Below are 17,364 nucleotides of genomic sequence, written 5' to 3' on the forward strand. Positions count from 1 at the left end.
GACCATGGGAAGAAACTGAAGCACTCAGGACCTGTGTGGAGCTGTGTGACACTACCTGTTGCACCACTGTGTCCCGCCCAATACATATATGTGTGTGTGTGTGTGTGTGTGTGTGTGTGTGTGTGTGTGTGTGTAAAATGTTTCTTTTTGTTGTCATGGCCATTTGTTCTCAGGAAGTGGCAATTACTAGTTTACAAAGCTATAGTGGTAGCAGCTGGCAAATCACATCTACCACATCTCCAGCCACTCAGCTTAATAATTTATCATTTATTCTAATGTTCCATCATTTTTTCATTTAATTCTACATTAATGTGTTGTGCATGTCAAAATGAAATAAAGCTATTTACTTTCTGAATTTTTTTCGCATTTGTCCTTCCTTGACTTCCTAAAAACAGATATGTACAGTTACGTAATATAGTTTAATAATATGGTTAAGCTCATAACTCATAACTATATTATGAGTTAAGATATATTCATATATAGGTGGCTTTTTGTTTTAATTTTCTTAGTGAAAAAGCCTACAGAGCCGAAAATGGAATGGTAAACCATCACTTTGACTTTTCCATTTTCATTTTGTCACATTTGTTGCATACTGCATTAGAGAATGAAAAGCTAAATAAATATTTCTTTTTCATTTTGAGTCTTTTTATCCAGTTCATGAAGGAAAAAACAAAGAACTGATGAAACCTTTGTTGTCAATGTTCATTTTACTTATACAAAGAAATTGGGTTACAACAGGGCATATCTTTGCTAAACAAATACCAAAGAGTTCAGGTATTAACATTTCTGGTTTTGTTTAAACGGGTTCAAAGCCAAAGTGGTTTTTGAATTTTCTTTTCCTCATCACTGTGGGAGGAAACCAGAGCACCCGGAGCAAACCCACGCAGACACAGGGAGAACACACCACACTCCTCACAGACAATCACCTGGAGAAAACCCACGCAAACACAGGGAGAACACACCACACTCCTCACAGACAGTCACCCGGAGGAAACCCACGCAGACACAAGGAGAACACACCACACTCCTCACAGAGAGTCACCCGGAGGAAACCCACGCAGACACAGGGAGAACACACCACACTCCTCACAGACAGTCACCCGGAGGAAACCCACGCAGACACAGGGAGAACACACCACACTCCTCACAGACAGTCACCCGGAGGAAACCCACGCAGACACAGAGAGAACACACCACACTCTTCACAGACCCCTGGAGCTGTGTCACTGCGACACTACCTGCTGCACCACCATGCCACCCATGACCCAGACATTTTTAACCCTATAACACCTTATATTTTGAAACAGAGGAACTGCTGGTAGATTAAAGATGAGCATACTTGACCCATTTCATGATTAAATTCGAAATATGGTCAAGGATGGGGCAGTATATGAAGAGATTTCTATGCACATTGAGGACATTGGTGTTTGAAGAGGGTGTTCTAAGGCTAACATAAGTAAGTTTGGGAAACCGCAGCAGAACGATAACGTTTATGTAAAACTAAATATCAATTTATAGTGAACTAGAATCAAAATATATCCGATTCTAATATTTCCTGTATTTGTGTTTTCATGTGTTGGAAGATTAAATAAATAAATAAATAAAATCTACAGGGTGGCACGGTGGTGCAGCAGGTAGGTGTCGCAGTCACACAGCTCCAGGGGCCTGGAGGTTGTGGGTTCGATTCCCGCTCCGGGTGACTGTCTGTGAGGAGTTGGTGTGTTCTCCCTGTGTCCGCGTGGGTTTCCTCCCACGGTCCAAGAAAAGACGTTGCAGGTGGATTGGCGACTCAAAAGTGTGTGTGTCTGTGTTGCCCTGTGAAGGACTGGTGCCCCCTCCAGGGTGTGTTCCCGCCTTGTGCCCAGTGATTCCGGGTAGGCTCTGGACACTCCGTGACCCTGAATTGGATAAGCGGTTACAGATAATGAATGAATGAATGAAATAAAATCTAAATTGTCTGGTACTGATGACAACATACAGATTAGGGAAATGGGTCGTTCTCCATTTTTCTATTGCAGGATTAGAAATAGAAAACCAATTAATGAAAGGTCTATGGATCAGCAAATTTATTTAATTTCATTTTTAATTTTGTCATGACAACTGCGCACACGTTTGGCAAAAGAAATTGCAAAACGTTATTTGCATTTTCATTTTATTGTTTTCATTTCAATTTTAATATTGGCAGGATTTACCTCCCATAGCGAATTGGGTATGTTTTGGTTTGTTTTATTAAATGGTGACACATCTTTCCATAGGAAAGGGTTTCCATGGGGATTTACAACAAATTAAGAGCAAATATATACACTGCCTTTTTTGATGAAACCCTTCCGACTCCCTCCAGTAAAAAAATCAAGGTTTTACCCTGTAAACATGTCCACATGGCCTTGTTCATTTGCTAGACAAATCATGAACAAAAAAGCAATGCACCATGGCCCAACCTTTCTGCTTTGAACTGCAGTGTCCCAATAACAATTTTAAACAGATGGATTCCCACAGTCAGGGTTTCTGATGTCATAAACATAAACAGCCAATCATTCAACTTGCACGTGGTGGCTTTCAATTTTTAGATCACTGGTGTAGGAATAGATGGGAATACTAACCGTATATTTATAGATTTTCACATGCTGAATGAAGACGTATGTGTGCACCTGAGTCATAGTTATGTTATTAGGGGACTTCTTTTGTGGGTATACATTTTATTATGTTATTCTGAACGATGATGAGTCTTTGATTGCTTCTCTGGTGACCACAAAGCATGCGAATGACTATAGGTGGGGGCGATTTAATAAGGCGTTGAAATGACTCAGTAATGCATGGGAACTCGATTCATGTCACTAGATAAACAGTGAATATTTACACTTCTCATTCGACACCAGTAACTCCTTCCCACTCTTTTACACCTAGGGGATGTCACCTGCATGGTCTGTAAAATCTAGGACTTTCAGGATTTGGGGCAGTGGAGCCTGGCCCTAATGAACACAGCAGAGAGAGTAATCCTACTGCGGTCATATGACAGCGACCAGTTCCTCCCAAACATTACAGCCATTACAGCTGCTCCACAGACTTCACACAAGAGAAGAGACTAAAACCACCCCTAAAGTCTCGACTTTCTTTACCCTCAAACATGCTGGCGCTTATTAACCGCTTTCTAGACTGGTTCAAATCGCTATTCTGGAAAGAGGAGATGGAATTAACTCTGGTCGGGCTGCAGTACTCGGGGAAAACCACGTTCGTCAATGTTATAGCTGTGAGTTTGTGTTTTCATCACAGTCGCTGTCTAAGGCTTTACTGTTGGACTCTTGGGTTAATGACAGGCATATCTCCCAAGCGGGTGTTTTACTTTAGTCATTTTCTCCAAGGAAATGTGGGTGTCTGGCCGTTAATCGTGTCTTATAACCAGACAATATGACTAAGCAGAAGAAGCTACTAATTCCATTATGTAGCATTGTCGGCTAAGCTGTTACCCAACTTTACCGTTGTGTTTCAGCTAGCAGAGTTCGCCTCTAAAAACCAAGCCTCACCGCAATTTGTGAAGCAACACGAACTGATAGTCATGTCTTAGTTTACTTATTGGGTTACACACTGAAATCTGCCGTTATTTCGTTAGCTTGTTTGTTAGCCCTGCCGCTGAGCAATTCCAGACCTTCAAGAGTCGACTCCGAGTCTGATTCCAACTGGCGGGAATCGATTCAGTTTATTCGATTCCATACAACCTTCTAAAACAATTCACAGAAAAGATAGAGTACAGTGCATGAATGTTTCAAAGTCCCTCTCCAGTCATGATTAAATCCCTGTAAACTCCCCTCAGTGTATCAGAAATTATATGCTTATAAGTTATATCTAATAAAACTAAGGTACACTTAGTACCTTATAGACAGCTTAGGGATAAACTGTATGTAGTGGTTTCCCAGACAAGGATTTAGCCTAGTCTTGGCCTACACAACATTTTTATTGTAATATTCCATTTGAAAGAAGGATATAGCCCAGGACTAGGTTTAGTCCTTGTCTGGGAAAACACCCCTGTATCTGAATGAATTAATGAATTTGTCCCTGACTGTAGCTTCAAAGACTGATTGGATTGGTATATTTTCTTCTATATCACTGGCTTTCAGAATCTGCATGTTGAGTGACTCAATACAATTATTAATTAATTATAAATATTAACTGATGGAACTTGCAGTGTTTGCAAGTCAAGTACATTGGCTTTTAAACTTTCTGCAGAAATAAACACCCTTTTAAAAGCTTGCAATATATAAGAACAAAATACAAAATTTACTGAAATCCAAAGTATGTTAGAATAATAATAATAATACAACCTCTTTAATTTATAGCCTGTTTCAATGCTTTGTAAACATTAAAGTATTTCAGGGTTCTTTTTATGTTTTAGTGCTCATTTTAAGCACAGTAATTATATTTGACGTTACTAAATTATATTGGCCATTACCAAATTATTTGACAGAGTTGCATCTATTCAATTTACATCTTTTTAGGTTGACCCTAAATTGAGGAATTCCTGGAATTGATGAATCGATTCCTTTAGTAATCGACTCTTTAGCTCTAGAAGCTATCGCAGTTAGCTTTGCAGCCGACTACCAGTGTCATGCTAACGTTATTAGCCTCACAATATCAGACGTTACAAATTCAGACGTTAATTGCTGTCGTACTTGTCCAGGCACAGTTAAACCTAATCTGTTGTGTTGACCATTATTACTTTAGATATTAGGGAAAGTAATTAACTAACTTAAGCTAATGTTAGTTGGCCAAGAAACAGCAGTTTTTTTTTGCGTCGAGTAAACTCGCGATTTTACTCGAATTGTAAACCAAACGAATTGTGTACTGACTCGTTCGTTTTTCGGAATGTATACGTTCTTGTAAGTCGGTTAAGCTCTAAATGTGTAGGTTTAAGTTGTCCTTGCATCAATTCTGCGCCAGGAAGTTTACGTTTTGCTTTGACCTGAAACTGCTCGTGTTGAGCACATGACCAACCCGCTATTCCAGTTCATCAGCCCAGACATAAACATCTGGGGCTGTTCCACGAAGCAGGATTTCTCAGTTAGCCGGATAACATAAGACTGGGGTTACACGTGTCTAATAAAAAAAGAGCTGATGGACATTTAGATTTGGGCTTAAGGTATACGTTTAGCGGAACAATCCTGATTTGTGGAACAGCACCCAGTTCTGTACAGGGCATGGACCTTGCTTTGGAGAGCCAGAGTGCAGTCTTTGTGATGGGAGAAGGGCAGAATAATTATCTTATTAATAACTATCTTGTTTATTTATTGCCTTTTCAGGCAGCTGTTCCTCCCTTCACAAGCATCACACTTTTTACCTTTCAAGAAGTCTGTTTTTATGTAAATCACTCAAAGATGCTGTACTAATATTAACATTAGATTATCAAATATATGTGATCTACATCAGAAGTTAATATAAATAATGTTTTAATTGCAGAATAAAAAAAAAAACAATTAAGCTTCGAATCAACCAATCACAAGGCAGGGGATGGAAGTTATTAGCACAGGGGCAGGCTGGGAAAGGGCTAAGAGACAAGTAAAATATTCTTTAGTCAATGATAAAATGCATGGTGTGACACAGTAAGTTTTGAAGTGGGCCTAATGTGATCTCAAGCATTTATATTTTTGTATATGAATGTGCATACTTGGTATTCAGGTATATATATATATATATATATATATATATATATATATATATATATATATATTTTTTTTTTTTTTTTTTTTTTTTTTTTTTTAATTGGTTTCTTAAGAAACCCTCCATGTCTGCATCTGCCCTTTTAACATGGTTACTGCCTTTTTAAAAGTAAATTAAAATGTAATCAGATAAAACATAAAACAAGATTTATAACCTTTCATTCAGTAGTCTGAGGCAGTCTTTTGTGGCTAGATTCCACATCCTGACAGGTCACACACTGAGCAGCCCTGAATAAGAACAGTAGACTACAAAGTGAACTAATATTACAAGAATTCAACAGATTCTTCAAAACCATTGCATAACTAAATTAGGTTGTAACCGAGTCATTCAGAGTAGTTTGAGATGTGATGTTTCATTCTAGAAACACTGCAACGTATTTCCCAGTAATGATGATACAAACCAGAAGTCAGGAGATTTTAATGTCTTTGAAACCCCTTTGATGAAATAAAAACAATCAAAATATTATGAACAGGCTGCTAGCCCTAAAATATAGTTTAGGATAGTTTTACAATAAGCTCCTGATTTTACAAATATTTACTTTTTTGCTGGAAGGTTATATATTGGGCAATTTGTGGCAAAATTTAAACCAAAGAAAATTTATTTTTTTACCGTTAATAATATTACATATGAAAACTCAGACGTGTAGGTTCAATAAACCTTGTGTCGATTGTTTCCTATAAATATGAATGTAAAGAAATATCTAATCAATACGTTTCTCTTGAGCAAGGAATTTTTTACACTCTGACCCAGGTAAATAATTAAGTAGAAATATTGAAGATGGAATTGCCTTTTCAATACAGAACGGTAGGCTAGGTTCTCTATATGTTGTGAAAACCCAAAGAGTTATGCAACCAGGCTTCCCACATTTATGCAGAGTGCAATGATTGCATGTTGCAGTCAAATTGATGATAAAACAAATGAGAACATAATTTTATTGTGGGACATAAATAGCTTTGCTCTACTTTGCTTTTTCTGGGTCATGTGTAGAGTAAAGCACACTTATTCACAGGATCTGAGAGTAACACTCAGGTATGGCCCCCACACAACTTCCACTTTTGCAAGAGGAAACATTGCTCTGGGTTTGTGAAACTGAACACATGAAATTTCGAACAAGAAGAATCACGGGACACTGATGCCTGATTTTTGATTGGTTAAAGCTGATAACATGCATCCGCACAAATTTAATTTCAGGATTAATGTCTTGTGCTTCTTATGTTGTGTTTCTTGAACAAGGGAACTAGTGTTGGGCAGTATAACAGTAATATTGCATATTGCTGTATTTAAAATAAGGGCAGTATTTAATGTCGTCTTAGTGGTGTATGAAATTTCTGTACTGTTTATGTAAGTACAAGGCCAAAAAGTTAATTGAGAGCCACAGGGTGGGGGGGCTGTGGACACTCGCTGACTGGTGGTGTTAAACTCAGAAAATTGGTGGGGAAAAATGCAAGTCCAGTAGCCCACGGCAGTTTGCTGGAAAATTTGTCCACAAGTGCCGTGGCCGGCTGTGCTTCTGAACAGTGTAGAGCCTGTCATTTTTAGCTTATTTTTGAACTTTGCTGTTCCTCCAGCACCCATCGCTGAAATTCACTCTCTCAGAGACTGTTATTCTATCGTCAACACGTGTGTTTTTGTACATTATCGGGGTGTGCTGAGCTGAAGTGTACAGGACCAAAAACCCTTCACTCGACCTCGCGCAGCACGACCCCACAGCATTACCGTACACTGTGTTAAAAGTTTCAGATGGTATAAAAAATGTGGATACTGTCCATCCTTAACGGCAACAAAATATAAATATTTAATAATAAAAATGTAAATGTTCAGGAGATGATCTGAATATGGAAAATGTCATAGATGTGCTATGCGAGTAGAAAAAAAAAACCAAGGAAAAGTGGCATCAGTGAAAACACGTTTGCCATGTTTTCAATTTCAATTGGTACAGGAGTGTAGCTGAGGTAATTCAAATACCACCCAGCTCAAATTCACTTGGCAAACACAACACAGTTGGCAAGCACCACATTGCTTCTCCTAATTTCCATGAAATTTAATTTGTCACACTATCTAATCCATCCGTTTCACATCACCAAATTTTGTGCTGCATTCTTTAGCCATAAATCACCTACACCCATTCTAAATAATGATTATTACACTGTTGTCACTTCAGGTGTGAACCAAGGGTAATGTGTTAATGAATCTTACGGATAACAGTCCCAACCATGAGCTAATATCCAAAATAGCCATCTCTGTGCTCTCAGAGAAAATGTGCCGTAGAGTTATTGTCACTAAAGGTATTAAAAGGTTGTGCATTTCCAGCACAATGCGCGAGGACAAGTTATTCTTCAAAATAAATAAAACCTTTGACGTATACATACATTGCACAACGTGGTTAGTGTTTAGTCATTGATTAGACAGAATGTTTACTCAGCAGTTAGCACATTGTTGTTATTATTAACCATGAGTTTTTTTTTAATATTCACAGATTAATAAAAAAAACGAATAGAGTAATGAAATGGTTAAGTCTTTAGATTTTTAAAGTAAATTAGAAAGGAATGAAGTAGGTGAAAAATAAGTTTCCAAATAATAACACATCTAAGATATCAGTGAATCTTTGGGATAACGTGGTAACATTTAGCTTCCAGGAGTCTTTTATTCCCAGGATGTATGGAATGTGTGAACACTAAGAGAAGTCTAGAGGAGGAGGAGTGCTTTGCAATTAACTTATTTAGATTTTCAGCTACAGTTCACTTTTACTACAATTTAAAAAATCAAGATAGTTGAAAGAAAACAGTTACTATGCCACAATTTGTTTTGAAATTGTGTTCTCGTTTTGTTTTGATTGCAACCCCTTCCCTATTACAGCACTGAGCTTCTGCCCCTCCCTAAAATCCCAGACTCATTCTCAGCCACTTAAACAAGTTTCAATACATGCTTATTTCCAAAGTCAGTTAGTAATCATATTGAATAATTTAGATCTCAGTATTGACCAGAATTATCTTGAATATTACTTTTGCCATAATCAGTCCATAGTAGTAGTAGTAGTATAACAAGCAAGAATGCTTCACCAGGGCACAGGGAAGCTTCTATTTCTTCATTCACCTCTGAGTCTGTTAGCTTCTGAATTTATGTTGCAACGGTGTGGGGGGCAGGGGGTTGTTCTGTTAGTCACAAGACCCACACACTGACTTCCACTCAGGCTCTCGTAGTCAGATGATGTCTTTTTTCATGTGGTTTGATGAGCACGTACCTTAGCACTCAGAGATCCTCAGCAGAAGCAACAGGACGACTTTTGCTTCTGACGTAATGCCTTTTTCATAACATAATTAAACATTCTTAAGTACAGTTATACATGTTTTACCTAGACATATTTATGCAATTTGTGTGTATTTGTTTGTTTATATATTTCTTTATTTAATTATTATTCTTATTTTTAAAGCAACTAAAGATCATAATCCCCAGTCTGGACCTGTTTATACCCTGTCCTCCAGCTGACTTTTGCATGCTACAAGTCAGACCTCCCTTACCCAGTGTTTTGCTATGGATTATTCCGTCCTCTGAAAAATTTGAAACCAAAAGCAAATCAGTATTCGGAATGCTACTGCCTTAGTCAGAACCCACATCCTGGTTTTCTGCAATCTGCAGAAAGATCTTGCCCTTTTGCGAAGAAAACCACTCGCTCATTTTGATTAGAAAGACAGATTTCTCTGAAGCCCAGGATTTTGTGCATACCATGCATATTTGCTGCCATGTCAGAGGTTAGATTTACACTACACAAGCGGCGTGAGATAAGTTTGAAGTACATTTCTCAATATTTAGGATTAAAATTTATAGGCGAGTTACTGATATTAAACACTTAAATACTCACCTTGGCTGTGACTCAGCCTCAATGACTCAAATTGAACATAAAGCTTTATCTTAATTGGAACTACAGCAAAATTTTAGTTCAGTTTATAGCAGAAGTCAAGGCAAGTTTATTTATAGAGCACCTTTCATACAGAAGCAATTCAAAGTGCTTTACAGGAAAAAAAAAAAACAGTTCAATTAAAAGCCAGAATAAAATTATAATAGTCCAATAAAAAATTACATAAAAAGAGTAAAATTATTAAATGATTAAAACAATTTAAAATGATACAATAAAAGAAAAGAAATAAAATGCCGTTGCAGAAATAAAAGTGCAGAATATTTTAAACTGAACTGTAGCTGCTCAAACAGGAATGTTTTAAAGGCTAAGCACCGCTTAATGGACCTCCATGAATATTTCACATTATTTTAGTTACTGACATATATAAGTATGAATTAAAATGAAAATAGCATGTTTAATGTGCTTTAAAACTGACAATTTTATTAAATTGACGGAAAAACCCGAGCTCGCTACGGAAATTCTTGAACACAACCGTGACGTCACTGGTGGACAACAGCTGAACAACGCCGCGGTAAAACACCGTTATGACTGACTGTTATGACAGTATCTAGCGATAGCTAAATAACCAACATTATTCATGACAATAGCCTCGCAATGAGCTGAACTCAAATTTAGAGGTACCGTTATTCCTGTAAATGTGATCGAAGTCGAATTCATCCGACACTATAAACCTCCGTAATGCAGCTACGTAGCCGAGTATAATCTGAGCCACCGAGTTTAGCAAGTCAAGCTAACGTTAACTAACACCAACTAAAACAGGCGAAGTGAGTGTCCTTACCCTGTTTACCTCCATGTTACAGAGGCTCTTGAACACCTTTCGTTGGTGTCCTTACATGCCCATATTGTTGGAAAAGCGCCAGTGAAATGAGCTACAGATAACGGAGTGAGCGGATGGTCCTTTCCAAAGTGCCCGTTTAAAGTTGACAAATTTAGTCCATTTTCTGGATATTTTGGGCCATTTGTGAACAGGTGTCCCACTGTACACTGAATTATTGCAGACCAAAAACAACACACCTTTTCGTCATTTTGCATTAAATTAAGTGGTACTTCTAGAGTTGTTGCCTACCATCTACGTCACAGGCAAGAGACCTATTAGAGTTTCCGAACACCGTTGGGGGGCAACGGTCTTTTAAACCTTATTTCTTGAATTAGTAAGAAATAACATGTTTTCTGACTATCAATAAACACAAGTTAGGAACTGTAATTCCACTGTATTTATTTGTTTGACACTTTCATAGGGCTGGTGCTTAGCCTTTAAGCCTTGATTTAAAAGTGTCTAAAGTTGGGGCTCTTCTAATATTCTCAATCGGCTAGTTCCGTTTAAGAGCGGCACTGGAGCTAAACTAGAAGTACAATTTAAGATTTAACATGAAATGTCTTGAATGTTACAACATATTTCTTAATTGATTCACTTGTTCCAGTATCAACTGACCGAATTATACAAAGTCTTATAAATGGTTTTCTTTACTCTGTTGGGTGGAGGAAACAGAGGTTGTGATGTCTACCGTATAAACTTAATTTACTGTTCTTTGCATAAAGTTTGTATATGTTTAACTGCTAACTGCAAAACAGTGGTTCATCTCTGGGAACTGTTGGCTCTTACAGTATCCTGCTTTTATAATACCTTCCTATTAACTCAATACGTCTTAAACTTTTATATCTGCAAATATTTGGGGAATTTTAAAGTATTTTTACTTACGATTTATTGTTTTTATTTATTTATTTATTTATTTATTCTTTTCCCTTTGTGTTCAGTCAGGACAGTTCAGTGAAGACATGATTCCAACAGTGGGATTCAACATGAGGAAGGTCACAAAAGGCAATGTCACAATTAAGGTACAGTTCCTATCCATTGTCTGCTGTGGACGTGCGGTTTATGAATATGATTGATGAATTATGAGTGTGTCATGTGGCTCACATTTCATACAGAGCTTAAAGAGGATGTCTAAAATTGTGGGAAACACTGTTTACTTTGAGAAGCTCAGTGTCTTTTAAAATGTGATGAAATGTTTGGGAAAAATGACTCGTTTATAAGTGGCTTAAGTTTAACTTGTCTGTAAGTTTTTTATTTTCTGTTTTAATTACCACAAAAACTAATTTTTAACCCGAGGTGTTTAGTGCGGTTGCACATTCAGTCTGTTTTTACTTTTGTACCATTAGTGTTTGTCCGAATTTGGAGACATTTTCACTTACCGTGTTTCCCCGATAGTAAGACACCCCCGATAGTAAGACGCAGTGTGGGTTTTAGGGGGGTCGGCTAATGTAAGACGTACCCCGAAAGTAAGACATAGTAAACTGTACGTTGGAAAAATATAAGCCATAGTACCGGTACCTTTTGCTGCATTAACTGCGGGATGCGGACGGATCTGGAGCGGAATGAGCGGAGGGATGTGGAGGCCGCGGGAGCAGCAGTAATGTTGTCCGTGGTCCAACACGCAGCCTCAGTGCCCTCATGTGCAGCCGCTGGTGGCCGCTCTGATTGGCATGGCCATGGTTGTCATGGAATAAATCTGTTTTATCTTCCAGTATAACATATTCAAACTGTTCGTTCTTACCGTTTTTCATTGTTTTACATGTTATACATGGAAATACCGTCATGATACGGTTGTAACAAGACATTCTTGGCACTTGCTTTTATAAAACTGTTTTATGGTGAATACCATACTGTTCAGGTTGTTAATAAATGTTAATTTTATGGTTAAAACAAAAATCGACATTTTTTACCAATATAAGACACACCCCGAAAGTAAGACATAGTGGGACTTTCGGGGGTAAAAAGAATGTAAGACACTGTCTTACTTTCGGGGAAACACGGTAGTAATCTGAAAAATTTGTCAATATTACCCACCTATGGAGCAAGAATAATATCCTCATCTCTGTTTGTACTTTTCAATAATGTTTGGACAGACAGACAGAGAGAGAGAGAGAGACTAGCATACTGGACCATGGTGTTTTTTTTAATTTTTTAAAAAAAATTTTAATTAAAATTGTGAACTACTAATTTAATAAAATGACTTAAGTGTAAATATTAAAATGTAAATTATACACTAATCTTGTCTAATTTGATCTAATGATTATCTCAGATCTGGGATATAGGAGGGCAGCCCCGGTTTAGGAGCATGTGGGAACGGTACTGCAGAGGGGTCAACGCAATAGTGTGAGTATCACTGTAAATGCCTGTGCATATATATGTAAATATACATGCAATAATTCACTGTAGATGTTAATGTAAACAGGATCAATGTTAGTTAAAGTAAATACCTCTTGAAATTCTCCTTATATATTGAGCCATTTGACAAGCAATGCTTTCTGCTTTTCAGATACACTCAAATCTCAGTGTTTTCCTGGGTGTATGCAGAGAAAAAAATATATATATGTGTGTGTGTGTTTAGAGGAAAATAAAACCCTATGACAAGCAGTTTGAAACCCCTATGCAGAATTATTTTCATATTGCACTCGAAAAATAAAACAATGTGGAAATCAAACGTCACCCAGCTCCATACCTCAGTTTCTTACCCTTTTACTAAAGGTACATGGTGGACGCAGCAGACAGAGACAAAGTAGAAGCCTCCAGAAATGAGCTACATAACCTCTTAGACAAACCACAATTACAAGGAATCCCTGTAAGTCCCTGCTTCATTCTCATGTCACAATATTAATCAAACATCTTGGGCTAGTTTCCCAAACATATATTGATCTTAATCATCCACTGAAAGGCTTTTCATCGTTGAATCACTATTCACTTCACAATTTTGACCAAAGGCTTGTTACTGATAATGTGTGCTAATCTGGCTTCTGTTGAGCTGTTAAATGTGATGGTGCTATTTCAGGTATTGGTACTTGGAAACAAGCGGGATCTACCCAATGCACTGGACGAGAAACAGCTCATTGAAAAAATGTAAGTAAGAGTGGTTTGTTTTGATGGATTTTCCCATTTATAATCATGTTGACCTCGTTAAAAAAGGTCAACATGTTTAAATGTGAAAAGGAAGTTGGCAGGTTTGTTTACCCGATTCTCAGTTTTATTTGCAATCTTGGTGATCTAAAACTTACAGGTTTGTGCAGTGTTCCCATCCAGGTTTTTTGCAGTTCAACTGTGAAAGTGAGTCTTTGTTGATGCTTTTTGTTTCTGCCTTGTCTTGCTGAGTCAGTGCATGTGCCAGTAGTTTCAGGTCCCAGTGAAGCCCCCTGACACAGAGGCAATCTTTTATTCTTACGAAAATGATAGTGACATGATGACTCAGCGCAGAGAGACCTTATTTGTTCGTTTCACAGAGAAGACGTCTATTTGTTATCTACCTTGAAGTGTTGATCTGTTTTCACCTGAATTCGGGGCTGTACATTTTTAATTTACATTCATTTACATTCAGAGCATTTAGCAGACACTTTTATCCAGTGCAAATAATAATAAAAAATTACTTGTATTAGTACTTGTTGTTATTAAACTTGCTGTTTAATAGATAATATTCTAAGTATGGATACCTAGATTCACAATGCTCACGTACTACACTTTACACAACCCATGCCAAATACAAATGTGTCATTAGCCTTTTGAAGATGGTGAGCAACTGTTCAGACCACCACTCGATGCCAGGACAAAAAAAAAATCGGAATGCTTGTCATCCACATACCGTGAAGGATGGTGGATCAAACCGAGCTGTACTTGAAGCTCAAAGGGCTTATGGTACAGATCAGGTTTGGACCATAGCCATAAATGTGTTCATTTTTGGCTCTAAATTTTGAATCTGATGCAGGCAGCTACACAGGAAGCCAGCAATGAGGCAGTAGCAGATTAGCTGCTGCATTCTGGAGTAGACGCAGGGGCCTCATGGTACGCAGAGGAAGACTGCCATCTACAGGACATACTCATGTACAGGAGCACTGTAGGTTTATCTATTGTTTATTAACATTTAGCTCATTTCGAATTTTGAAGCAAGAATGATTACTTTTGTGAACTGAGACCAACGTTTATTTTTTTATTAGTGGCCCTACATTTATTTGTATGGGGATAAGAACTGGGACATTAGATCCATACTAGGTGTTATGGGACAGATATTTTGAGAGAAATGTGATGAAGATTCACAGATTTGAGATTCAATCTTGCCGCCTCTAAACGACAAGTCAGAACTTTACAGTTGTGCCATTTGTGATAAACCTTTATCTGAAACGATGAGCACTAAACTAAACGTCATCAGGCCTGAGAAATGTATCCAAAGTAACCTTCATCATTAGGAAAACCTAACCCTAACAACTGTTTTTATTAAGGTCATAAGATCACTGGTGGTAGGGGGGGTGCAGCAAGGCAAATTTATACACACATAATGATGTCATTTGTCGTAATTCCAGTGTAAAGGTGATTTGTCACTTTGTTGTTTGGTTCACGATGACGTTTTGTATGAATTAAAGTATTTAAAGTAAATTTCTGAGGAGTTTGGCAGCAAAAGATTTTTTATGTGTGTTTCAGAGCAACTGCATTACATAATCAACACATGCCCCCGGTACTATAGCTATGCCTGGGTTCTGCCTGTAGTTAAAGTTTAAGAAGTGGCCACATTGAGTTCCGACAATCATAAAATCAAGAAAACACCATTCATATAAAAACTGCAATGTGTTTTGAAGGTATAAGTCGATAGGGCATTAGCGGCAAAGTCAAACCACACTGCTGTCGCTGATATACATCTTGTCTTGGCTTCAGACAGCTTCACCTCGGTTTGTTCTTGTTTAAACTGGAAGGGAGACAGTCTTCTGCTGCAGTTGTGGAACTCTTGTGTGGTTGTAAGCTGACAGTAACGGCTGATAAAATCTGTCTCTTCTTCAACAGGAACTTGGCTGCTATACAAGACAGAGAGATCTGTTGCTACTCCATTTCCTGCAAAGAGAAAGACAACATTGGTAAGCTGTTGTAGTTGTGGTTGTCTGTGTAGGCCAACAGTTCGGTGCGTAAAAATGAGTTGCAGCCCTGAGGCTGTAAGGTTGAATGAGCCTCAATAAATGTGTGTCTCTCTCTCTCTCTCTCTCTCCGCATTTCCATTTTTCTTCTTTCTCCATTTCTCCCCCTCTTTCTTCCGTTATCACTGTCTCTCCCTTTTTTCTTTTTGTCTGGGCTTTCTCAACACACACCACCTTTTGTTCCTACACCCCTTTTCTCTTCTTCCATCACCTCTGTCTCTCTTGGCCTGTTCTCTCTTTGTTTTTTTTTCTTGCTCACTTTCTCTCACTTTCTCTGTATCTCTTTTTTTTTCTCCACCCCCTTCTTCCGTTCCCTGTCACTCTATCCCTGTTTCTCTGTATTTCTCACACCCTCTCTCTCTTCCTTCATTCCTCTCATGACCTTACACCCTCACCTTTTTCTGTTATCACTGCCTGTCTTTCACTTTTTTTTTTTTTTTTTTTTTTAAACTTGGCCCTGTCACAACACACACAACCTCCATTTGTTCTTATTCCGCTACTCTTCTTCCATCACCCCTCTCTCTCTCTCTCTCTCTCTCTCAGACATCACACTGCAGTGGCTCATCCAGCACTCAAAGACGCGGAGGAGCTGAAAGGCTCGTTTCCTGTGTGTTCAGGCTTTATCCGCTGCCATGTTACTCTCGCCCCATCCTGCTCACTCGGTGAAAACTGTACAGTCATCCATCCAGCTGTCCATCACACTACCCACCCCCCCAGTTTTTCACAAAGTGCCCCCCCTCCCCTGCACTCATCCTAACAAGCAGTCCAATCTCTCGAGCCTGTCGCTAAAGGTGTTAGCTCCTCCTCCCCGCGATTCCGCATTTTCAGCAGAAGATATGCCGCCAGCGAAACCAAGATCTCTCCTCTGTGATGGGGTGTAACAGTTGCTTGGAAAACACCAAGACCTGTTCAAACTTCTCGAGGGTCCCCTCCCCCTCTCCCTACATACACATCCCTGGGGGGATATTGAAGACATTTAAGATCAAGTTCTGCTTTTCCCCTCTCTCCTAGTCTGTCAGGTCTTGGCTGATGTGGGAGTGTAATTACGTACGACTGTTGCTTTCTTTTGCTTCTCTCTCTTTTTGTCTTTGGCCAAAATATTTCTCCTGAGAAAACCTTTGTGTAATATTTAACTGAAAGGAACGATTAACTAAGCCAGCAAATAGCTTGACAGGTTATGTACAAATGTTGATCAAGTAAGATTTTTACAAAGGGGAAGCTGAAGTATATTTAAGTGAATGTATGGAAGGTGCAGGTGTAGTTTTTTCCTTTAACTCAACAATGTCTTTGGAAGCTGTTGGAGAGCTGGGCGAGAGAGCGGGCGAAGTTAAAAGTGCCTTGTGCAGTGTAGCTCTCTCTCTCGAGCTAAACAGTAAGCCGGGTGTGCCTGCCTGGAGTCCAACGGATAAAAGACAACCTATTAAGAAATGAACGAAATAAAAATAGGCATGCTTTTAAGATAGGTTATTGTACTGTTGTCATTATCAACACAATCTTTGCTTTGATCTCTGTGAAGAGGCAGAACTATTTGAAACCCCACTATTATCAATGCACTTTTGTAAATATGAACCAATAAATAATTGTTGACGTCTAAAAGGATGTTTCAGCTTGTATTGTCTTTTTTTCTAAACCTACTTTCTGGAGCACAGCTGATACATGTTTTTTCTCTTCCTTCTTCCTTTGTTGTGGGATTTCAAAAGGAGACATGACTTTACGGCAGCAGTCACCAACCCTGGTCGGGTCTGGTCCTGGAAATTAACTTTTTCTGAGGTTATTATTAGCTAGAATAA

At 38.4% G+C, this 17,364-nt stretch overlaps 1 protein-coding gene across 1 annotated transcript; it reads left to right on the forward strand.

Annotated features, from left to right (window-relative positions):
• The first annotated feature begins 2,968 nt into the window (after window positions 1–2,968).
• arl8ba (ADP-ribosylation factor-like 8Ba) lies at window positions 2,969–17,167 on the forward strand. Its single transcript, XM_066666297.1, has 7 exons — window positions 2,969–3,247; window positions 11,381–11,461; window positions 12,709–12,782; window positions 13,155–13,248; window positions 13,456–13,523; window positions 15,447–15,517; window positions 16,118–17,167. The coding sequence occupies exons 1-7, from the start codon at window positions 3,125–3,127 to the stop codon at window positions 16,165–16,167; spliced, it is 561 nt and encodes a 186-aa protein (XP_066522394.1). The 5' UTR covers window positions 2,969–3,124; the 3' UTR covers window positions 16,168–17,167.
• The last annotated feature ends 197 nt before the right edge of the window (window positions 17,168–17,364 follow it).

This window comes from Hoplias malabaricus, chromosome 3 (assembly GCF_029633855.1).
Source record: "Hoplias malabaricus isolate fHopMal1 chromosome 3, fHopMal1.hap1, whole genome shotgun sequence".
NCBI classification, from domain to species: domain Eukaryota; kingdom Metazoa; phylum Chordata; class Actinopteri; order Characiformes; family Erythrinidae; genus Hoplias; species Hoplias malabaricus.